The 24,657-nt window shown below is 43.2% G+C and overlaps 1 protein-coding gene across 5 annotated transcripts in view; it reads left to right on the forward strand.

Moving 5' to 3' along the window:
- The window catches only part of CDC42BPB (CDC42 binding protein kinase beta), a 159,803-nt gene that overhangs the window by 120,748 nt on the left and 14,398 nt on the right, over window positions 1–24,657 (forward strand). For all 5 annotated transcript variants that reach the window (XR_010921157.1, XR_010921158.1, XR_010921159.1 and 2 more), the window contains exons 21-28: window positions 39–118; window positions 2,984–3,073; window positions 3,503–3,577; window positions 4,063–4,168; window positions 15,380–15,516; window positions 16,053–16,192; window positions 17,847–17,928; window positions 24,227–24,443. Coding sequence is in view for 2 of the 5 variants with exons in the window: in XM_067555018.1 (XP_067411119.1) it covers window positions 39–118; window positions 2,984–3,073; window positions 3,503–3,577; window positions 4,063–4,168; window positions 15,380–15,516; window positions 16,053–16,192; window positions 17,847–17,928; window positions 24,227–24,443 (927 nt within the window). In the remaining 3 variants the exon portion in view is untranslated. The remainder of the gene's footprint in view (window positions 1–38; window positions 119–2,983; window positions 3,074–3,502; window positions 3,578–4,062; window positions 4,169–15,379; window positions 15,517–16,052; window positions 16,193–17,846; window positions 17,929–24,226; window positions 24,444–24,657) is intronic.

Below are 24,657 nucleotides of genomic sequence, written 5' to 3' on the forward strand. Positions count from 1 at the left end.
TTTTCTTTGAGCTAAATCAGTTAATTATTTTCTTTCAGGTCTCAAACTTCCAGACTTTCAAGATTCAATTTTTGAATATTTCAATACATCACCTCTTGCACGTGATCTGACTTTTAGAGTGAGTTTTTTTACATCAAGTGATTACAAAAATGTGTTGTGGATTTTGAATTAAATAAAGTTTATGCAAGGGTAATATGCAGTAAATTAGGTTCTGACAAATGAGTATGAAATATGCAAGATGAATTAACCACTAGGTAGCAAGTGCACGTTGCCCCTATAGTAGATGTCATATAGCTAGGCATTAGTAGAGAAAGCAATAACTTTTTGAAATAGTTGCAAAACCCCACTTTAAGGGTAAACAAAGGAACCAGGATATAAATATGTCTGAGAACTTCTATTGGATAAATAATGCATTCATTTTTTCTTAATAAGCTTCACTTTAAAGTCAAACTAAAGGGCAGCACGTATAACTGCTGTTTGCGTGGGTGCATCTACTGACACACTGGTTGATTAAATGCATTGATAAGCTCCAATGACCCATCTAGTGTGTGAAATAATGTTGCCCCCAGGTTTGGGCTTCAATATGGAGGTTAGAGTAGGTGGAACTGGAAAGAACTTCAAAGATGCAGAAGACCCAGCATGTTGGTAGAGGCCAAGTAAGACCTTTTCAAGATTGTTGTTTGACTGTAGTTCAGCTTTGTCATGACACACCCTCCGATTTTCTTTAGACAGTTAATCATAACAGTTGTGACTTCAATGTGTAACATTTGTACGTCCCCTGAGGAAACAGCTGTTAATTTCTGCAGTGAATCATATTTCCTTACTTTATGAACTCTTGATCCTTGATGGGTTTCTGGACATGTTTTGGATAACATTTAAAATAGACAGTTAAAAATAAAAATTATAAGAACTTTGATAATATAAAATCACTTTATGGGGGTGCAGTTATACTGGTTGGGATTAAAACCTGATCTGCCTAGATAAATTTTGTATTTAGATGGTGTTACCTTGTGATTTATTGCACTTCCTGTATATTTCTCACCTTGTTGCTGTTGCCAAGAAAAGATAAGGACATGCTGTGAGATGTGCAATACATAAACTTTGCATGTGTACTATTTCCTATTGTCGCATCTGTGTGCTGGTTTATTTACTGTTAACAGAGCAGGTCACTCTGTATACTATTCCACTTCCACTCCCCAGCCGTTCCTTTAAGAAAGGAGTAGATGAAAAGCATATGAAACGTGCTACTGTCAGAATATGAGTTCTTAGGTCTACTGACCTTGAAAGTTTCTCATTCAGAGCAAATTGACCTTACTTAGTAAATGGAGATTTTAAAGCATTTTGTGTGAATAAGGATTTAATCACTGTTTTTATAATTGAAATAAAATATATTACAAATTGTAGGACTTAAAAAATTAAATGCATAATAAACCAAAAAGCCACATCATAGATCCTGCAGTAAATAAATAGGTGCTAGGAAAGTTGAGTGTCATTTTCTCATGAATTTACAGTTAGAACTCTGAATATTTTGATTCACAAAATTTCTGTTAACTTTTTGAAGGTACACTTACAATATATCGCCCTCTGATCTTCCTGGTTATTTTGGTTTGCGTAAATATCACAGTTTGCCACATAAACGTTTATTTAATTAGCATACTAATAATCCTTCTGAAGTTTCTTGTGGGTGATAAGTGATCATTTTTATCCCTCATATCTGTTACAACAAAGGATTCTCTTTCTTCCTCGTCTACGTCTTCTCTGCTAGCCTTTTGGGAAGAAGTAAGTTCTTGCTGATACATTTGCCTCCTTAATTTATGACCTATATTTGTAAGACTGGCATTCTAAAACTAGTGAATTTTTTCTTCCTTAACCTCTTTTTACTACAAATTAACCCACTAAATAGAACTAGTTTAGTTTTTTTAAACCTCCTTACAGGCTGACAGTTTAAGATACCTTGACAATACAGTCATGACTAAAGTTCAATCTTTTTTATCATGGGAACATACTTTGTTTTACACGAGGATATAATTTGATGATTATTTTCATCAGCCTAGCACTACAAATCAGCATATAACAAAATGTCGATACATATCTGGTGTAACAACTGAGTTATCTTCCAATCTAAAGTGGCTTAGGAGTGAGTATGACATACTCAACCGCCTTCACTGCTAATTTCATTTTTTTTTTTTTGTAAAGTTTAATCTGATGTTTGCTAATCATGCTCTTCCCAATGTCCACAGAGTACATTAATATAGTGTCCTAGTTCCCCACCCTGCTACTTTAACTCTGGAATTGTAGCACACTACCTCCTCATGTTGGCAGTTAGTAGTAGTTATTGTAAATATGTATTGAATTAATAGAAGATGTGTGATGGGTATTAGTCTCTAGTATTAGTGAAATATGTGATGATGAATAGAATTCCAAATGGTAATTAGAATTCTATCCATAAAATTCTTGAAAAATTTTTAAATACTAAGAATAAATAGGATGAAGTCACTTTAAGAACCTTATGCTTGGATCAGTAGCTGCTCTGCTTTGTAAAAATCCCACTGTAGGTAATTTTTATGGTTTGTTGTCTAGGAAGCCTGGTTTCCTTTCATACTGGCATACAAGAATGAAAGAGCAGCATTCAAAGATGTGATTGGTGGAGTCTAAGCATATTTTGAAGTGTCCTTCTTGGATTTCTGGGAGAAGGAGGCTGATGTTCATGGCTATTATGCCACCTACCATTTGGGAATTTTAAAAATATGATACTTCCATTTCTACAGTTTTGCTATCACTTAGTGGATCTGGTTTTTTAATTAACAAATGTTACATAGCATTTATAGAAATTAGCTGTGCTCTTAATCTTGTGCTTGTCAAACTATTATTTTTGCTCTGAGTTAATAATTGTAACTCCTCTAGGATTTATTCCATGTTGATGCAAGAGCATTGCTTCAGATCTATAGTATAAATCTAATTTGTATACTAACATTTTTTGCAGCCAAGTTCTATTAGTGAGCAGGAAACACAAGGTCTCAAATCAGAAGTCTCACCATCCACTTTTGTTATGACTACAGAACAGCAACCAGAAGTAAGGCAGCTGATATTTTATTATCCAGAGTAATTTGCTTATAAGTCTTTAAGTACATATGGTTTGTTATAAATATATATTACAGACATTATTCACCATGAAGAGGCTTCCTCCAACATTGAGTGTTTGCTTATGTGCAGACAAGTGTCATTGTTATAAGTACACAGTTGCGGGTGGAACCTTTCCCTAGTCTCTACATATGTTTTTGTACTCCATTTTCATACCCATTTTTGTATTGCTGCTTGTTTGTATTATGCAGGCTTTCCTATGAGTGCTTTAAGATGTAATTCATTCACAGTAAATCAGGAATGACAATTAAAGTTCTACAATTTAAACTTACTGATCCTCACAAATTTTTAATAAACACCCCAACCATAAAACAAATAATTGAAGTCTAATTTTGCTCAACTGCAGTTTTTTGTGATTCAGGAACCATTACGGCTTCAGAGGATGCCTGCTGTTCCCTCCCCTACTATTCAGTCCATTTCAATAGCTGTACCAAAGGTAGGGGGACCTTGTTCACCTTATTTGTAAAAACTAAAGAAAAGAGATACTGTATATCAATTAGCCATCCTTATGTTTGGTTTTGTCCTGTCTGGGTTTGTTGTTTGCTGTTTATTTGTAAGCTTGTTTTTTAATTCATGTTTAAGTTGTTTTAGTTTTGTCAGAGAGGAGAAAAAATTATTTCAGATTTGTTTATAGGTTTGGGTTTTTTATTTGTACTAGAAAAACCTGTCTGGTTCTGCTGCTAACTTTGGTGTGTTTTTTCTTAAATTGGAAATAAAAGAATACACTTTATGACTTTGTTGTCAGAAGTCCTGCAAGATGGAACATTCTCTCAAGTTGCAGTTAGTTTCAAGAAACCTGGATTTTATAATTCACTTCTGCTAATAACATGAAAAGAAAAGATAAACATATTGCATGGAGACAGAAGTTGGTTGATTCCCTCTTATCATGTAGCTTTATTTTATCCTGAACTTATCTTTCAGCCTAAAGCTCACCAACTCAATATCAAGTCCTTTTCAAGCCCTACTCAGTGCAGTCACTGCACATCTCTCATGGTGGGATTAGTTCGACAAGGCTATGCCTGCGATGGTGAGTCAGTTAAACCATTTTGAATTTTCAATCATCTGATCTAAAAATCATTTACTTTAAAGCAACAAGTTCTCAGTGGAAAATAAAACTACTGTTGAGACTCTTCCTCATACCTTTTTACATCTGCAGACTTGTAACAGTTAAGGAATTCAGTGCTCATGTTGTTTAAGCTCATAAATTTATCTTTCTACAATATTTCTCCCTACTGATACTACCATTAATTCTTTAGTAGCATTCTTTTTGTAACATGGAGAAATGCAATTGCCATACTAATCTAAAGCTGTTAATTTCCACTGTCCGCTTCACCAAAATCACAGGTTTAGAAACACATTTGCCTTCTTTTTTACTCTTCAAATCCATTGTATCATCAAATCCTATTAGTTCTTTCTGTTCAGTATCTCTAAAATCCTTACTTTCCTTTCCACCCTTACTTAATTTTTATAGGAATTTGCACCCTGACTGTTGCATCTGATGTATGAGTATTTAGAAGTGTTGCTCTGAAAATACTTGTCTGAGCTTTAAACACTTTTTGCTTTGATTACTTGCCACTCCTCCTGTCTGGCCTCACTGACTTCATGTGTCTCTCCTCAGATCTGTCCAAAACACTACTGTAGAAATAATCTTCCTCTTGGATCGCTATGCCCAGCTCAGTCCCCACCTAGCATCTCTCCACTGAAACCTCTGCATCATATTCAGGCTCCTTGTTCTCATCTTCAAGATTTTTCACACCTCAGCCATAGACAATTTTTAATCTAATCTCACTCCCCTTTCTTTCTGTCAGGAGCACCTGTTACTTTAACTGCGCTCACCTTTAGTCGCACCTTATCTTCTCCTTGCAACTATGAACTTTGTTTCTTCCCTTCCCTCAGGCCTGGAACAGTCTGTCTCCAGTGATCTGACAACCTCATTCTCCTATTCTTGCCTCACGTGTCTTTCAGCAAGAACTCCACTTCTCATCTCCCCATTGCCATGCTCACACCAGCTCATGATAGTTACACAATAAACCAGAAAAAACTTAAGTAATATAAGAATTGAGAAGATTACAGTATAAAGTGTGTGCATAAAACAAATTGCTTTGATAAGACCTGCTCCAGTCTTCTCTTCCTCTCCACTTCCCGACACCTTCAGTGTGCTGTTGGCTTTATAATATTACACACTGAGTACATTTCTCAGTGCATAGACCTGGTCTTCCTGTATGTAGGTGAAGCCCCATGTATTTCTACTGTGTGAAGCACCATGTATCTCTAGTATTCTTTAGGCCATGTCTACTTGTAGATCACTGCAGCGGCATAGCTGTACTGATACACCCACACTGCTGCAGTGTGTGTGGTGAAGACGGTCTTTGCCAATGGGAGAGAGCTCTCCTGTCAGCATAAAAACATTGCCCCCATGAGTGGCATAAGCTATGTCGGCGGGAGACATTTTCCTGCCGACATAGCTCTGTGCACACTAGCACTTATGTCGGTGTAACTTACGCTGCTTAACGGGGTGGAATATTCACAACCCTGAGCGACATAAGTTCTTCTTCGAGTGTTGTTCCCTATGTGGCTTCCATACATGGGTGCGCATGCGCACCATGTGCCAGAGCCAGAACTGTTTGGAGTAGTCTCTGTCAACCCACATGCCACGTGTGGTCCACGTGTTTGCGTCCGAGGTCTTATGAGGCTGCACGGGTCAAAGCCTCCTCAGTTCCCTCTTGCCTTTGAAACCTGCGTAGCAAAAAAAAAGGTTGGAAAATAGTTAGTCAGTAGTGATAGTGTATATTGTTCATTTGTGTTAATTGATCACTAAGATAGTTAGTTGACATTGTTGATTTCTACCCGGGCATCCCACCCATTCCGGGGGATTATGCCCCAACAAGTCGGGTTCAAGAACGGTTTCTTGCCCACATTTGTTTTTGTTCAGCGACAAACATCAGCATTGCCTCTGCTGTTTGGGTGAGGCCCATGTTGTCGCTCGGGCCTCCATTTGTAGATCCTTCTCTACACAAACCCCTGAGTTTAGGGAACTGAGATTCTGCAAGCACCTGATGGATGAGGTTATGTGTCCACATGCCACTCCAGGATGGCACCACTGGAACGCTCAGCAGTGCATTTGTCTCCCTTTGGTACATCACCAGAGGTATCTACAGCCTTGGTGAAGACTCATAAGGTCCACAAAAAGGATGGCCATGGGGAAAAAAGGAGACTTCCCAAACCAGTCAGCCCCCATGTGCAGTATTTCCTCCCTGAGCTAGGAGAAGCTGGGTGAGAATTTGCTTGCCGACTCCGAGACACCAGCTCCGAGAGATCGAAAGCGGAACAAAAGACTAAGCAGTTAGACAGGCCTCAGTCTGCCTCCACCTCAGCAGCCGAGCACACTGCCGGTCCCTCGCACACCAAGCAGACTCTCAGCACTGACACCTTCAGTGAAGCTATTTCAGCCGCTAGACAGCCCAGCGCAGTATGAAGCGCTAGACATCCATCTCCGGTGGATGAACTGCAGCTCTTGCAGGCACCACCTCAGATGAAGCCCAGAGAACTGGTGCAGATGGTCTCAGCACCGCCAGCTCTGTCAATCCTGACGACTCCACCCTTCCCAGGGCAACACTCAGACTGGAGTGATCATCGGACCCGGAGCCATCTTTCTCACCTGTGCACAGCCCACAATACCATCACCAGTCATACCAGCCATCATACTCTCCCCCAGCAGAGCAATGGTTCCGGAACCCCAGCGGTCCACCACCACCACATGGTTAACATGCCTAGCCCTATTGGCATCATTGGGATCCATATCGTGGCAGAGGAACACAACCACCTCACTATGGACCTCCCTAGGATTTTACTCCCTCGGTATATGAGGAGCCACAGGGGACTGCTATGCCGCCAGAGCCAGTGGACCCGCCAGTACAGACCAAAGCAGCGTTATCTCTGGACGAGGCCCTCATCCCTCCAGCCTTCTCCCCACCAGATGATCAAGGGCAATACCAAGACATTTTACACCACATGGCAGCAGCCCTCAATCTCACAGAAGAAACTCTGCATGATCCTCAGGATGAGTTCCTAGATATTTTATAGTCTGTAGGACCATCTCGGATTGCACTCCCCATCCATAAGGCGATATATCCCACACTGCAACTATTCCAGACAATTTGGCATGCGCCAGCATCCTGTGCACACAGAGTAATGCTGCTTCATCCCAGCAAAGGCCACAGACTTTCTCTTCACCCACCCACAGCCCAGCTTTCTAGTGGAACAGGCAGCTATGAACCAAACAGGCAGAGTTCCAAGCCTTTATCGACGAGGGCACTCCAGGCAGCAGTTGATGCAGTTGACACAGCAGCGTGAGTCCTTCCCTCAGGAATCGTGCTCAGATGAGACTCCTGGCTCCAAACTTCGGGATTCCTCGCAGATGTACAAACCACCCTTGAAGACCTTCCATTTGATAACCAAAAGTTATTTAATGACAAAACAGACAAGTCTACATTCCCTTAAGGAATCCTGGGCCACTCTGCAGTCACTGGGCCTCTATACTCCAGTCCCTGCCCGCTATCAAAACAGTCTTTCAAACCACGCTATCCCACTCGACCGGTCTACCAACGATACCCTCCATGCAGCAAGACTAAATGCACCTCCATCAAAGATCTCAATGGCTTAAATTCTCAGCCACCTCTACCTCTACCTCATCCACTTCTCAGCAACGCCCCTCCAGATGTCCCTTTTGACTTTTACATAGAGAACTGCAAACCCAGCCCTGACCTTTCCCCAGTTTCCCCAATTGTCTTTGGGGGCCGTCTTGCTCTTTTTGCCCACAGCTCGAGCAAGATTACCGCCAATCGATCCATGTGTCTCCCCCACACCATCCTCCACGTGGCAAATGAGAACGCCCAACACAACTGGACCACCTCCAGGAGGAGGCCTGCACACTCCTAAACAAAGGAGCTATAGAGCGCGGATCCCACACCAATATCAGGGCCAGGGCTTCTACTACTTCTATTTCCTCATACCAAAAAAGGGAGGAGACCTTTGCCCCATTCTGGATTTGTGGGCATTGAACTGATTTATCTGAAAATTCCAATTCCGTATGGTTACTCTTCCCCAAATCATCCCCTACTTATTCCCCAAAGCTTGGTTTGCGGCTCACGACATGAAGGATACATACTTCCATGTGTGGACATCCACCCCGCCCATCATAAGTTCCTCTGCTTTATTGTGGACCATTTCCACTACCAATTTAATGTACTCCCCTTCGGGATTGCCACTGCCCCTTGAGTGTTCATAAAGGTCTTCACTGTGGTGGCAGCATAGATGAGACACTGGGAGTGTTCACCTTTCCTTCATCTGGACAACTGGCTTCTGATGACACCATCACGCAACTGTCTCCTTGCTACTATCTGCACTCTGCAGACACTTCTTGTCAGCCTCGGCATGTGCATCAACGTGGTGAAGTCCACCTCAGTACCAACCCAAACCCTTACTTTTATAGGAACCTGCCTGGATTCATGTGTAGCCAGGGCATTCCTCCGAAAAGATTGATTTGCCACACTTACAGCCCTCATCACAAAACTCCGACAGCACCCCCACACACATCTTCATTACTGCCTGTCACTTCTGGGACATATGACAGCATGCATGGCAGTCCCACCATGCGCCCGCCTCCTCATAAGGTGTCTTCAGTTATGGCTTTGCATGGTGTACAGCCTGCAAAAGGATCACCTCGACAAATGGGTCATCCTTCTGTCCATGGTACTGGCCTCCCTCTCCTGGTGGTGCAATCCATCCAAGGTCATGGCAGGCATCCCCATCAACCTCTCTAGCACACACTGTATTCTGACCACAGATGCCTCCCTTATAGGTTGGGGTGCCCATATGCTGGCCATACAGCTCAGGGTCTTTGGTTCCCCAGAGAAGCACGGGTGCACATCCTAGAACTCCGTGCAGTCCAGCGTGCCTGCCAGCGCTCCTGCCCTTTTTGAACTCCCAACACATACAACTTCTCTGTCGTCTAATCAACAAACAAGGAGGCACCAGACATCGACACTGTCGAGTGACGGTGTGACTATGGAACTGGTATCCTACGACTCCATATTATACATCACGCGACCCATTTACTAGAGACAGACAATGACCTGGCTGACACCCTCAACCACTCCTTTCACCACAGCCACGAGTGGGAGCTATACAACCCTACTCTCCAATACATCTTCTGCATTTGGGGCTCACCGCCATGGGATCTCTTCGCCATGGCCTCCAACCATAAGCTTCCTCTTTCTTGCTCCCGGGACACCATCAGATGGGGCTCACAAGGGGATTCTATCCTTCTCCCCTGGACTCAGGAGCTGCAATATGTATTCCCTCCCATCCCACAATAACTCCGCAAGGTGAAACAGGACCGAACAACCCTCATACTCATAGCCCCCTTCTGGCCCCAACAATACTGGTTCACAGATTTTCTTCCTTTCAATCTGGTCTTCTTCCTGTACCGAACCTCCTTAACCAACAGGACCAAATCTGCCACCCCCAACCCACACCTTCTTCATCTCACAGACTGGAATTTGGATGGGGCTTGCGAGTAGAAGAGGCATGTTCTGCACCAGTTTACCCACAGTTGATGCCCCTCCACCAGGACATGATACCAAGCCAAGTGGCTTCACAGAGCAGGCAACATGCTCTCATCACTCCCTGAACACGGTGCCCATGCTGATGGTCCTTGACTATCTACTTAACCTTAACAGTTCAGGCCTCGCCCACTCCTTTATTTGAGTACACCTAATAGCGATCAGTGTTTTCCTTCCACCTGTGGATGGTGTCTCGGTCTTCAGCCATCCAACCACGGCACACTTCCTCCATGGCCTCCTCGATACCTTTCCCTTGATTAGAAAACATACTCCCCTGTGGGACCTTAACCTCATCCTCTCAGCACTCACCAACCACCCTTTGAGCCTCTGGCTACTAGTTCGCTCACCCTTCACCTCTGCCCGACAAGTCAGTGAATTGGCAGCTATGATGGCAGATCCCCCATTCATGATATTCCATAAGGATAAAATCTCCTTACAACTCCACCCCGAGTTTCTCCCCAAAGTGGCTTCACTGTTCCACCTCAGTCAGGTCATTCATCTTCCAATATTTTATTCTAAGCCACACACCTCCACCTCATCATGTATCCTACACTCACTCAATGTCTGCCATGCATTAGCCTTCTTCCTCCAACACACCTGTGCTTTCTGAGCCTCGCCCAGATTCTTTATCGCTGTAGCAGAACATTGCAGAGACTGGGCTCTTTCTTCCAAGCACATCTCAAAATGGATCTCCCACTGCATCACAGACTGCTGCTCCCTTTCACAAGTCCCTCTGCTGTGGGGCATCACTGCCTACTCCACGAGAGCACAAGCTACCACGTCAGCAGAACGTGGCTCGTCACATGGCAGAACATTTGTAAAGCAACAACGTGGTCCTCCATCCATATATTTACCGTTCATTACACCCTGACCCAGTCGGCAGCAGCAGACACTTAGTCCTTACTCCTACTGAGCCCTTGTTCCCACCTCCAAACTGAGTACTGCTCGCTATGCTACCCACGTTATGGAATCCACAGAGGGACCAACACTCAAAGAAAAGGGAGGTTACTTCTTTGAGTGCTTGCTTATGTTGATTCCATTCTAGGTGTGTGCGTGCCTGCGTGCATGGTTACCGGAATTTTTTCCCCTTTAGCAGTTCCTGTAGGGCTGGCTCCGGCGCCCCCTGGAATCACGCACACATGGCACAGTATATCAGGCACCGTCAGCTCTGTGCCCCCTCAGTTCCTTCTTTTTGCCCATGACAGTTGCTGAAACGGTTCTGCTTGCTATTGCAAGTGCTCCTATCGTTATCCTTAAGCAGTGTTAGCTAGTTTGTTCTACTGTTCTTTTATTAGTTAAGTATCTGTAAATAGTTGGTAGTTAAGTGTAGTCCCTACAAGGACCTTTGCCCAGGAGCAGGGCATGCCCAGTTCCCTGGGTTTCAAGCCCTGCATCTCCTGCAGCAAGCCCTTCCCTCTTAATGACCCCCACAATAGTTGTCTGAAGTGCCTGGGGGAAACACACAGGAAGGAAAAGTGTAAGATCTGTAAGGCTTTCAGACTGCAGACTCAAAAAGAGAGGGAAATGCTCCTGAAGGCCTTGCTTATGGGGGCAGCACTGAGACCAGCCTCCGAGCCGTCCCACTCTACCTCGGTGCCGAGTATCGCATCGGTACAGAGCGCCCAGTTGACACCTGCCCCACCACAGAACCGGACCTCTTCCTCTTCCCTGTCAAGGAAGCAGCGATTGGACAGGGACCACTCCCCTGCACTGAAGACCAGGGACCCAGAGTCAAGTGTGAGGCCCATACCGGACCGACCAGCTGATGGACAGCAGGAGAGGAGCTCGCCACCCAGAAGTGCAAGCCTGCCAAGAGAGCAACCCCTAATTCCTGGGAGCGGAAGGAAGCCTCTTCAGCTTGTGATGCCATTGATGCCGGAGGCATTTCAGGCAGCGAGGGACCTGATGGCCCTTCCTTTGCTTCCTTTTCCTAAGTTTCTCCTGGTGCTGTTGAAAGAGAAGTCTCCGGTCTCCGGAGGAAGCCCGCAACGGAAAGAATTGGAGTGGTTCTAGACTCCACTCAGGCTGAGACATTTCTACCACAGCTTTGCTTCAAAGCCATGTCAGGCATTATTACTCACCTTCGCGAGTGCCCCCTCACAATAGCCAGATCTTATCTGCAGCTTCTGGGCCATATGGTGGCTTGTAAGTATGTGGTAAAGTTTGCATGCGTAGGGCTCAGGCTGTTCCAGTTGTGGCTAGCCTTTGTGTATGCCCCGGGCAGATACTCACTGCACTGAGTAGTTATGGTCCCCCTGCCCCCAAGTCCTGTCCTCCCTAGCAAGACCCTCGATCAGTACTGCAGGGTATGCCATTGGAAGAACTAGCCCCCTTCATTATGCTGGTGTCGGATGCTTCAGATTTGGGGTTGGGGGCCCACATCAGTTCCAACCACAGTACTCAAGGGGTTTGGTCACAGGAGGAGCAAGAGATGCACATAAACGTAAGAGAGCTACAGGCGATACACCTGGCTCGCGGGGTGTTCTTCCCTTCATCTCAGGCAAGGTAGTGTAGGTTCTGATGGACAACACCACTGCAATGTACTATATCAACAGGCAAGGGGGGGCTTGCTCGCCAGCCCTTTGCAGGGAGGCAGTCTGTCTATGGAACCTTGAAGTAAGCCACGACTTTCACCTCAAAGCCTCTCGTCTCCTGGGTATCGAGAATGACGCTGCAGACTGCCTCAGCAGGTCCTTCTTACCCCACCATAAGTGGTCACTCCACCCGAGGGTGGCCAATATGATTTTCCAGAGGTGAGATTCTCTCTCAGTGGACCTTCTCGCGACCAATCAGAACAAGAAATGTCACCATCTCTGTTCGATTCGCAGGCTCGAAGAGGGGTTGTTGTCCGCCGCTTTTCTCTTACAGTGGACGGGGGTTCTGATGTACACACATTCCCGCCCATTCCACTGTTGCTCAGAGTCCTGTTGAAGATCAAGAGGGACAGGGCGAATATTATCCTGGTCACGCTGGCATGGCTTCAAGGCCTAGCTATTGCCTCGTTGAAAATTCACCTGATTGCCATGTCAGCCTTTCACCCTCCAATAGACGGGAAATAATTTTTTTCACATTCTATTATGGTTTAGACACCTTAAAGGAGTAGAGAGACTCTACCCTCAAGTTCGAGACCCGGTGTCCCCTTGGGACCTAAACGTAGTTCTGTCTAGGCTCACAGGACCCCCTTTCTAGCCTTTGGCTACCTGTCCGTTGCTGTTGCTCTCCTGGAAGGTATCCTTTCTAGTAGTAGAGTTCCAGAGGGGTAGCCGTGTTAGTCTGTGTATGGCAAAAACGACGAGAGTTCTGTAGCACTTTAAAGACTAACAAATTTAATTTCAGCAGGCATAAGCTTTCGTGAGCTTTAGCTCACTTCCTTAGATGCAGTTGGTAGAAATGATACAGCAAATAGGTAACATATATAGGAGGCAACATCTAGTAGTGATTACCTCAGCAAGAAGAGTCTCTGAGATTAGGGCACTTACCTCAGAACCACCATACATGACCTTCTATGAGGACAAGGTCCAGTTGTGGCCTCATCCTGCTTTCTTACCCAAAGTCTCAGTTTCATTGCAACCAGGATATATTTCTTCCAGTGTTCTTTCCCAAGCTGCATGGCTCAGAGGAAGAATGGAGGGGCACACACTTGATGTTAGGCATGCATTAGCACTCTACATTGAATGCACTAAGTCATTCCGGAAGACTACACAACTTTTTTGTTGTGGTGGTGGATAGGATGAAAGGGTTACCTGTCTCTGCTCAGTGAATTTCCTCTTGGATAACTTCCTGCATCAAGTTCTGTTATGAGCAGGCAAAGGTGCCTCTGCCGGGTGTCGTCACAGCCCATTCCACCAGAGCACAAGCTTTGTCGGTGGCCTTTCTGTCGCAGGTACCTGTGCAGGACATCTATAGGGCCGCTACTTGATCATCGGTGTACGCCTTCACATCCCACTATGCCATTGTCCAGCAAGCACGGGATGATGCCAGCTTCTGCAGAGCGGTGCTACAGACAGCTCCTCTGTGAATTCCAGGCCCACCTCCAACGTACTGCTTGTGAGTCACCTAGAATGGAATCCACATGAGCAAGAACTCGAAGAAGAAAAGACGGTTACTTACCTTGTAATTGTTGTTCTTCGAGAGGTGTTGCTCATGTCCATTCCATTACCCACCCCCATCCCCATTGTCAGAGTTGACGGCAAGAAGGAATTGGGGGGCATAGGGCCGGCGGCACCTGATATACCGCGGCATGCACACACCTAGGTACTGCTAAAGGGAAAAAATTTCCGGTAACTGTGCACGGAGGCGCGCGCACACACCTAGAATGGAATGGACATGAACAACACATCTTGAAGAACAACAGTTACAAGGTAAGTAACCGTCTTTTAGTGTAACTGATGGTTCTTCGAGAGCCGTGGTCCCTATCTGGATTCCAATCCCGCCCCCCATTCCCTCTGCTACAGGCTCGCAGCCTGCTGGTAAGAGAGAACTGGAGGGCATTGACCCACGCAGCCTCATAAGACCTCAAACGCAACTACGTGGACCACGCATGACGCGCTTCAAACTGTTCCGGCGTATGGTGCACATGTGCACCCATGTATGGAATACAAATAGGAACCACACCTCCCAAAGAACCATCAGTTACAGTAGGTAACCTCCATTTTTGCTGGCATAGTCTTTAGTGTAGACATACCCTTATACTGTGCTCAGAAGTGTGCTAGGTACTTAATAGATAACAGGTCACAGTCTCTTAAAGAAATGCACTTTAAATAGACAACAACCAAAGGAGGGGTGAGGAAAGGAGGCAACAATTGAGTTTTATAGGTGTTTGCTCCTTATTTTGACTCTTGACTATACATATGTCTTTCTCTTAGCACGATACCTTAACTCTTGTCTTATTAGCCTCTATACATCTAAGCCTATTTTCTTCATATCACCAGGCTCTATTTTTCTGGACAACATGGTGTCCCTTTTTATTTTTAATTGTATCCCATCTCTTACATATTTACTAATTAAACTAACCCTTCACAATGTTAATTTATCTAACCTTCTAATTCTCACATTCCTATCTCCCACTTTCCTCCCCAAAAGTCATCTTTACCCCTTCTGTCTGATGAAGCCCCTTTACTCCAACCAGAATTAATGAGATTGGTGTTGTTGAAATTAGTAGGGCTTCAAAAGTCCTTTACCTCCCTGGGCAGGTTGGGGATTTTATAGGCCATCTCCAGCATTGTGGTGAGAGAGATCCTGCCCTATATGGTGCCAGTAAAAAAAAAAAAAAAAAAAAAAAAAAAGAAGAAGAGCTTGCTAGGGGCCTCTTAAGACATTTAAGAACCATGTCCTTATATATGCCAAAATACTTTAAGATATAACGTGCTGCTGACATGTGTCCTGCAGGCAATTTCCATTGAATTCATTTGTCATAGAATCATAGAATATTAGAGTTGGAAGGGACCTCAGGAGGTCATCTAGTCCAACCCCTGCTCAAAGCAGGACTAACCTCAGCTATATCATCCCACCCAGGGATGTCTCCTGATTCCAAGAGTAGAAAATATGCTCCACCTATTAAAAGGAATTCATCTTCACAACATAGTTTCATTGTAGATTTTCTTTTTTGTTCCCAGTGTGTTCATTCGCATGTCATGTTTCCTGTAAGGACAGTACGCCTCAGGTCTGTCCTATACCGCCTGAGCAAGCAAAAAGGCCTCTCGGAGTAGATGTGCAAAGAGGGATAGGAATGGCATACAAAGGCTATGTCAAGGTAAGAAACTTTGAACCTTCGCCATGAGTGATATTTTTCTCCAGTCTAACTGCAAATGCTGTCCCCAAATTGTGCTATAGCCCTGGGGTTGTGTACAATTCACGCTAATGCCTTTAGTGCTAATCCTTGAGAAACAGGTGATTTTACTTGGAGGACTAGAATTTGGCAGCTGAAATTGCCACAATCACAAATAAAAAAAACCTTCTGTGAAGGAAGAAAAGTTTCTTCCACGGCAGAGATAAATAACAGTTTGGCATCGATATCTGGAAATACATATCCTGGGTTTATCACTTGAAAAGTTGAAAGTATTTATTAAACTTCAAGAGAGAATGAGGGAACCTCATAAAACGATTTTCCTGCTATTCTTGAAATTTCATGTACATTGACACTTTCCACCAATTTTAAGATGTAACCAAAATTTGGTGTTCAGATTTCATTGACTCAAATGTGAGTCTCCATACCTTTCTAAATTTCCTCTCTTTCTAGTCTGTATAACCATGTTTACACATAATTAACGATCCCTTATTTACCTGCAGGTTCCAAAGCCTACTGGAGTTAAGAAAGGGTGGCAGAGGGCCTATGCAGTTGTCTGCGACTGCAAACTATTTCTATATGATGTGCCTGAAGGAAAATCCACTCAGCCTGGCGTTGTTGCAAGTCAGGTCTTGGATCTCAGGTTTGTGTTGCCATGGTAGTTAGTAAACCTCCATTATTTTTCCCTAAATCAAGTGTCTCTCTAATCAGTACATAAGTAGCTCTTGTAACATAAGACCTCTTTTCTGGAAAGACTTATGCCTCCTGAACATGGACTTCAGTTTAATTTAAGCAGTAAGAAGTGGTGTGACACTTCATTTTCATTGAAATCACGCAATGTTAGTGTGTTGCTTCCTAGAGTTTGATGTGTGTCTTGGGGAAACTAATCAGGATAAAGCAGGGCACAGGGAAGTGCAGGATGTGAACAGAGAAAGAGCTATCCCAAGCAAGCAAATCACAGGTAACCCATAGCTATCAATATCAGGAACCTGTGAAAAACTAAGTAAATTAAAGCAGTCTGCAGGAAGCTTTGATCTTGCCTATTTACACTGTAGATTACCTCAGCACTCCCTGACTTTGTTTACAGGGTTCATGTTTTCACAGTTAACTATTTTCCTTTAAGCACAGGAGACTTTTTCCTACAACAAGCCTGTTGTTTCTCTCCATTTCTAACCCAGTAAGCTAAAATAAAGTTAGTCTTGGTTATTGTGACTAATGCAACAAAAGTGGCACATCCTGTAATATTAAATACCTTCATGCCTTTGTTTTGCGTAGAATCTACTTACACAATGACCTTGATTAATGATCCCTTCCAGTAAGGCCTAATGCCATAGGGTGGCAGATAGAGTTGCACTATCCTCTGTGTTTGTTTGAGAGTTGACACTGATAATCTCCTTAGCATGTGAAGATCCATAGAGTTCAAGGGTAGGAATGTGGAGGCACTGCAGATAACAGGATTCACATTAGTAGATTGCCTGAGGAAGCTCATTCAAACATTATTCATAGCAGCCTTGTGCATTATCCATTGGCAAAAGCTGCCTCTTTGGGCTTGTCTTCACTGGGATTTTTAGTTGTGTTTTAACACAAGTTGAACAATACAGTTGTAAGTTGTTGTATGGACAGGACTCAAGATTTGTTCCTGTTTGTGTTTAAGTATGTTAGGAACAAATGATGGTGTCCTGCTTACATGAAAATTCACAATGCAATTAAAATTCCCAGTGTAGATAATCCCTTTGTGGAAAGACACCATCTAAAGTACATATGAGTTTGTTGTGATTTACACTATTCTTTTATGAGATCACAAAAAATGGGAAACTAGCTGTTTTGAAATTCTAAATATGCCCTTATTTTAATCCAACAATTAGGTTAGTTATGTTGCTTAGTCCTTTGAACGTAGCCTCTGCAAATGTACTTACCTTGTTACACTCTTAGGTGTGCATTGTTTATATTTCTAATTTATTCTTTGGCTTCAAAGAGCAACTAACTCTCTCCAAATCATTAGTGTAATTGTCCTAATCAATCACTGACATCCCACTAGACTTGAGCACGCCTGGAGCCCCTTTGACTTCGTAGGACTCCCACAGATGCAGCAGGCCCACCCACATCCTGTAAATTGCAGAATCTGTGTGCATAAAGCTCCTAGCACAAGGGAACACTAATCCTGATTGTGGCCTGTAGGTGCTATCACAATACAAATCATTAATAGAGATAGTGGGCACTCAGTTGAAAAGGTTTCTCTAACAAGTTACGTTAGCCTGTTAGTGAGTTAGAGATTATATTGTTCTTTTTCTTACCAGAGATGAAGATTTTTCTGTGAACTCTGTCCTAGCACCAGATGTAATTCATGCGACCCGTAAAGACATCCCTTGCATATTCAGGGTATGACCATTTTAATTTGCTCTTTCATAGAAAAAGTGCATGTTAACTATTAGTGTTGTATTTTCATAATTAATTGTTATCCATATAGATGTTTACTGTTACTGATTACCATTTAATGCAAAATATGATTTTTAACAGTTTGCAAAAGTATCTCTCATAACCAGGTAAAAGAAGTTTCTAGAGGTGGTGAAAAGGGTTCTGGCATTTTTCTTAAAGATGAACTGTGAGACATGCAAAAGACTTTTTTGTTTGTGCTCTTTAGTGCTTCTTTGATATATAACATTGTCATTAATGTTTAAATAATTTTCTTTAGTATAAAAATAAGTGGTTTTGTTTCTTCCTTTTTACACTGGAATTATCAGATCCTGGTTTTCCTCTCTTTGCTGTGGAGGACTCTGGCAACAATCTTAGGGATCTGGATGGTGACATCACAACAGGCTGAAACCTGAGCTGTGGCTTGCCAGACTTCCACTTGAAGCATCGCTTCCTCATCACTATTTCTGATTACCTAATGTAAAAACCACATAAGGAATACTTTTGAAAACCATTTAATAATCATATTTATATATCCTAGAAGATCAATAAAGGGAAGAAATAACTTTCCTTGGTTCTCAGTTCACCTTTAATGTGTTTATTTGGTCATCTAAGAACTTTGTACTAAACAGATAGTCGCTTAGTTCTTTATAGATGATGTTTAATTTGGAGCAAGATGAACATTGAATCTTTTTAAAGACAAGAAATATTGTTTTTAATCTCTTGAGTTTTGCATCTGAAAACATTCATTTCTCTTTTCAAATATGTGATCCTCTCCATTAAGATGGAGTCCCATATCCATGGAACACAAGAGCGAAAGAACAGGCAATCCCAGTCAGTTGTTTCCATCCCCTAATCAAAGCTGTAAATGCGTTGTGTTGGAGAGGAAACATAGGCAGCTTACGGGCGCCTGCAGCTTTTTAGATTCTCTGCGGGGATATTTTCTTGAGTGAAAATACACACCTGTATTTACTGTTTTTTCTACTTTTTTTTTAATAACTTCCAACTTTTAAAATTAATTTTCTTCCCATTCCCCTCTCCTCACTACAGTGAGTAGCTTCTCCTTGGGGGATGTGAAGAGGGGTCTTTTGAATATGGCAGTCAGGCTGAGCAGAATGCTTCTCAAGACTCGGACATGCAAGGCGCACACACTGGTCTTACCTGACTCTGAACTCTGTGACCTCTGTGCTCACATCCCTGAATTTAAAGCTCTGTCTGGCTCAAAAGGGGAAAAATTTACCACCTCGGTATCTCCCAATGAAAACAGGTGAGAGCTCACTGGCCACAGTGGAGGAGAGCAGAAGAAGACATGCCTCATTCCTCAGTCAGGAAAGAAGACAAGGGGGAATTTGACGTAAAAGAAGCTATTTTCTGAATTATTTGATTTACACAATCAGTTAGTTATACTCTCTGGTTCAAGGGCAATATCCAAAAAGTCTCTTTTCTGAGGCCTGTTAGAAAACATTTCCCTAGGAGCTAGATCTGACCCTAATGGTATTCAGGAAAAGATGCAGTCCGGAGAAATGGAGGTGCCAGCTAAGGAAAGCTCCAAGAGAAGATGCAGCTGTAACAGCAGAGACAAAGGCAGCATTGTCATAAACATTGAGTGTGACTTCCCTAAAGCTGCAATGGACAACAATATCAATACTGCCTTCAGACAAAACAGAGGCTTCTCCCAGAGGGCTTCCAGGCTGCTACCTACATTCTTTGTGTTGATCTAGTATGGCACTTAAAGCTCAATGATGATTACCACACCAGTACAAGAAAGCGATGTCTTCATTGAAAAAGATAGCTATTACCACATCCGGTGTTCTGGATTCTTCCATGGACACCCTCTGTTCTTCAGGTGATGGTCCCTATATGTATTCCACATGTGGGTGTGCATGTGTGCTATACGCTTGAGCCCGGAAGTGTTTCTTAGCAGTGTCCGTTGACCTGCATGTGCATAGTTCATCCCCTCATACTTGCTGCCAAGAGCACAATAGGCAGTGCAGTCAACGCCTCTCCAGTTCCCTCTTACTGCTGCATGGCGTGAACTGGAACCCCTGTTCCTTTGCACTCTTAGTTTTTGCTAAGAGAGTGACTGCTATTCATTTGCAGTTGATAGTTGTATATAGTTATAGATAGTAGTTTTAGAGTAGATAGTTGAGTTAGTGAAGTTCTTTCCCCATTTGGGGACCCTCCCTCCTCCCGCAAGGACTATGCTCCAGATACGAGGATTTAAAAGCTGCATCTCTTGCCTGTGCTCGTTCTCCCTGAGCAATGAGCACCCAGAGGTGCCTATACTGCCTCGACAAGGCTCGCAACGTAGCTCGCTGGTCTGTTTGTAAGTCCTTTCCACCCAGAATCTGGGAAGCTCTTAATGGTGGAAGCTATGCAGCTGCATGCACACTCAGATCCAGGATCTGTGAGCACTTTGTGAACACTGAGACATTGCTATGCCGAAAGGGAGGACTCGCAGAATAACATTCTCCTCCTCTGCTGGACAGGCGACCTCTGTTATGCCTTTCCCTTCCCCATTCCTGTCCTCTCACAAGTGTTACACAAGATCCTCCAGGACCAGGTCACCATGTTACTCATTGCCCTTTTCTGGCCCCGTCAGTTCTGGTTCACAGACCTCCTCAGACTCTCCATCTGCACACCGCTCTGCCTTCAAGCACTCCTGGATCTCCTCACACAAGATCGGAGCCAGATCTGGCATCCCAGTCCTGGCCCTCTTCACCTCATGACCTGGTATTTGGATGGGGCTCGAGGGTAGACAGGGCATTCTCCACCCTGAATACCACATCCTTACCCAGAGCAGGAGAGCATCCATTAGGGCCTGCTACCAAGCTGAGTGGAGGTGCTTCATGTTATGGGCTCACCGCCATCATCATCCACTGAGTTCATTATCTATACCTATCATCCTTGACTTCCTTCTTGCTCTCTAAACATCGGGCCTTGCCCTCAGCTCGGTAAGGGTCCACCTGGCAGTTCTCAGTGCCTTTCTTCCTCCTTCCCTGCCCCACAACGTTCTGGACAGCACCTCAGTGTTTACACACCCTACCACCATCCATTCCATGAAGGGTTTACTCAACACCTTCCCGCCAGTACTGAAGTCCACACCTCCATGGGACCTTAATCTTGTTCTCTCTGCCCTCAAGAAACCACCCTTTGAGCTGCTGGCAACATGCTCCCTCTCCCACCTCTCCATGAAGGTGATATTGCTGATAGCTGTTACGGCAGCTAGACAGGTCAGTGAACTGGCGGCCATGGTGGCAGACACCTCCTTCTCCTCCCTTCCACATCCCCCAGTTCTCTCTCCCCCCCCCCCCCGCCCCCCACTGTATTTCACAAGGACAAAGTGTCTTTACAACTACACCCTAAATTCCTCCCAAATGTAGTGTTGGAGTTCTACCTACACCAGTTCATCCACATGCCTGTTTTCTACCCTAAACCACATGCCTTCCATGTGGACAGGGTCCTGCACTCGCTCGACATCCACTGTGCACCAGCATTGTACCTCCACAGAACTCGCTCATTTCGCACATCACTGAAACTATTTGTGGCCATCACCGACTGATCCAAGGGCCAAGCCCTCTCCTCTCAGTGAATCTCTAAATGGGTCTCTGGGTGCATCTGCAAATGCTACACACAATCCAACTTCCCCCCCGCTGGTAGAGTCACAGCACATCTGTACAATTTCAGGGTAGCTGACTTTTTGAGGAAGCTTTGGATAATGTAGTGGTTGAAAATTCTCAAAAGGATTCTCTAACCCAGGTTCTAATTTGGTCATAATTTATACATCCTTATTTTGGAACCCCACGGATTTGAGTCTATTTGGTCATTTCTGCCAATACAGAGGACCTGGCCAGGGCCCCTCAGAGCATGTCTACACTGCAATAAAACATCAACAGCTGGCCCACATCATATGATTTGGGCATACAGGGTTCAAGCTGCAGGGCTATAAAATTGCAGCATAGACATCTGGCTGGAGCCTGGACTCTGGGACCTTCCCACCTCATGGGGTCCCAGAGCCTGGACTCTAGCCCAAGCCTGGACATCTACACTACAATTTTATAGCCTCACAGCCCAAGTCCCATGAGCCTGAGTCAGCCGACACAGGCCAGCCAACCCTGTTTTATTGCAGCGTAGACATACTCAGTGTTCTCCAAAATCCTGGAGATGTTGGTGGCCCATAGATTATATACCTTAGAACCTTAGAGTTACGAACACCTCAGGAATGGAGGTTGTTTGTAACTCTGAAATGTTCGGAATGCTGAACAAAACATGATTGTTCTTTCAAAAGTTTACAACTGAACATTGACTTAATACAGCTTTGAAATTTTACCATGCAGAAGAAAAATGCTACTTTTAACCATCTTAATTTAAATGAAACAAGCACAGAAAGTTTCCTTACCTTGTCAAATCTTTTTTTAAACTTTCCCTTTATTTTTTAGTAGTTTACGTTTAACACAGTACTGTGCTGTATTTGCTTTTTTTTTTTTTTTTTTTGGGGGGGGGGGGGAGGTGTCTGCTGCTGCCTGATTGCATACTTCTGGTTCGAAATGAGGTGTGTGGTTGACCGATCAGTTTCGAACTCTTGTGCTCGTAATTCTGATGTTCTACTGGATGTTCATTCTTTCCTGGATGGCATACTAACAAAGTCAACTCCAGAAATGTCAAAGGAACTCTGAGCTCTTTTCCTTCCACCCCTTACTGGATCAGGAAAAAAAGTAATTTCCTCTCCTGAGGTTGGTGGTATCTCCAGTAGACATTCTTCCATGATCTAGATGATTATAAGGGATTTGTCAAAGTTTGTTCTGGCCAAGTTGCTGAAAAGCTGCCTGAGCCTTAAGATTTGAGATTCCTGGCAAGTAGTGGCTTTTTGCTTAGAGAATGATATATATCCCTTCTCAATCCTCAGACCAGGCCTCATGAGAGAGGGGGCCAGCTTCAAAAGATGGGGAGTATTGTGTGCTACCACTTGAAAGAGGAATCCAAAACAGATGCTACGCAGCATCAGCCTTCTCAAACTTAAAGCAAAGTACTAATGTGGTCAAGCATACATACTTGTTGTTAAACATTTCAAGCTGAACCCAGATGCCTCCACAAGTAAATCCTTTGTTTGCAGAATGGTACAAACTGTGTGCTTTAGATAAGCCATTATCTTTAGTTCCTTTTCTCTTCCTTCTGTCCCTTACTTTCATCTTCCTTTTGGAGTTCTTGCTACCCTCCATATGCCAGTGGTGAAAATTAGTGGACATATATTTGAAAAAAGAGGAAGATTTTGACTTACATTTTCTGAGAAAATATTCCCACTGATCAAATCCATTTATATTTATATTTTGATTCTGGTCAGAAGTGCGAACTGAAGACTATTTTGTTCCACAAAATAACTCTGTTGTGAAGGTAGGCGCTGGTTGATGACATGCTCACCTATGATTCACAGCTCTGCTGTCTGCAGGTCCAATGGACACACCCTAATGATGAATCTGCAAATAGACACTTTCTGAGGGAAAAATTGACGAGTAATTTTCCTATTCAGACCACATTCTGTTCAGAGATCTACTGATATGCATAAAGAAGAAAATAAATTGCACTTATATTATCCTTTAAGAGCAGATTAACCACAGTGTGTCTTTTACTTATATATCCGATTATTTCATACACTAACAATGTGAAAGAAGTTCTGCATTTTTCCCATAACTTTTAATCCAGAAATGAGTTACTCGTTCCCTTCAGTTCAATTAAATATTTTGTAAATATGCCAATAAGCAACAAAATCGTGGCAGTTCAGTACAGTTCATAGCAATTTAAATGCATCTTTCTAAAATACAAAGATTTTATTTTCGATAGAAATCAATTGAGAATTAAGGGTTTGTGTTTCAGGAGGAATTATTGTATGCTACTGTGATTCCAGTACAGGAAAGACAAGTTTCCATTACTAGAATGTCTTAAAATAGATCATTTGGGAAATGGAATGTAGAATTTCTTGTTCATCATATGTATGGATCAGAATTCACTAAGTAAGCCTGAATATTTCTTTGTGTGAAAGCTCTGAATATTATCAGTGTAGACTGCATTGTTTTTAAAAGTAAGTACAATGTGCTGTATGTACATTTAAGATGCATATTATGTTATGTACCATTTACATACATCCTGAAGTTATTTATTGAACTCTTATAAGGAAAGTCCCATTTTTGTACAGTAGTACCATTGCTTCATATATGTAGAGAATGAGTTTGTCACAAAGGTGTTAATTTTGTTTCCTGTGGCTGTTAAGGTGACAGCTTCTCTCTTAGGCTTGCCTTCAAAGACCTGTTCACTACTGATCCTGACTGAAAATGAGAATGAAAAAAGAAAATGGGTTGGAATTCTGGAAGGGTTGCAATCTATCCTACACAAAAACAGACTTAAAAACCAAGTTGTACATATTCCACAAGAAGCCTATGACAGTACATTGCCTCTTATTAAAACAAGTTTAACTGCTGCTGTTGTAGGTATGTCCCCTTTAACTTTGTTTAAGAGTGTGCACTGCTACAGTTTTAAGGTGAACTACAATATTGAATATGCCGGCACCTTAAATAAATTCCTCTGCTGAATCTCTTCCCATAGAAGTTTGATGGTGTGAAACATTTTTTAAGATGCTAATCTTAATTTGCCCTCCAAAATACTAACTCTATTTGCAGTATGAAGTACTATATAATTTTGATT

This window comes from Emydura macquarii, unplaced genomic scaffold (genome assembly GCF_026122565.2).
Source record: "Emydura macquarii macquarii isolate MOO-44397 ecotype Brisbane River unplaced genomic scaffold, CSIRO-AGI_Emac_v2 contig_1551, whole genome shotgun sequence".
NCBI classification, from domain to species: Eukaryota; Metazoa; Chordata; order Testudines; family Chelidae; genus Emydura; species Emydura macquarii.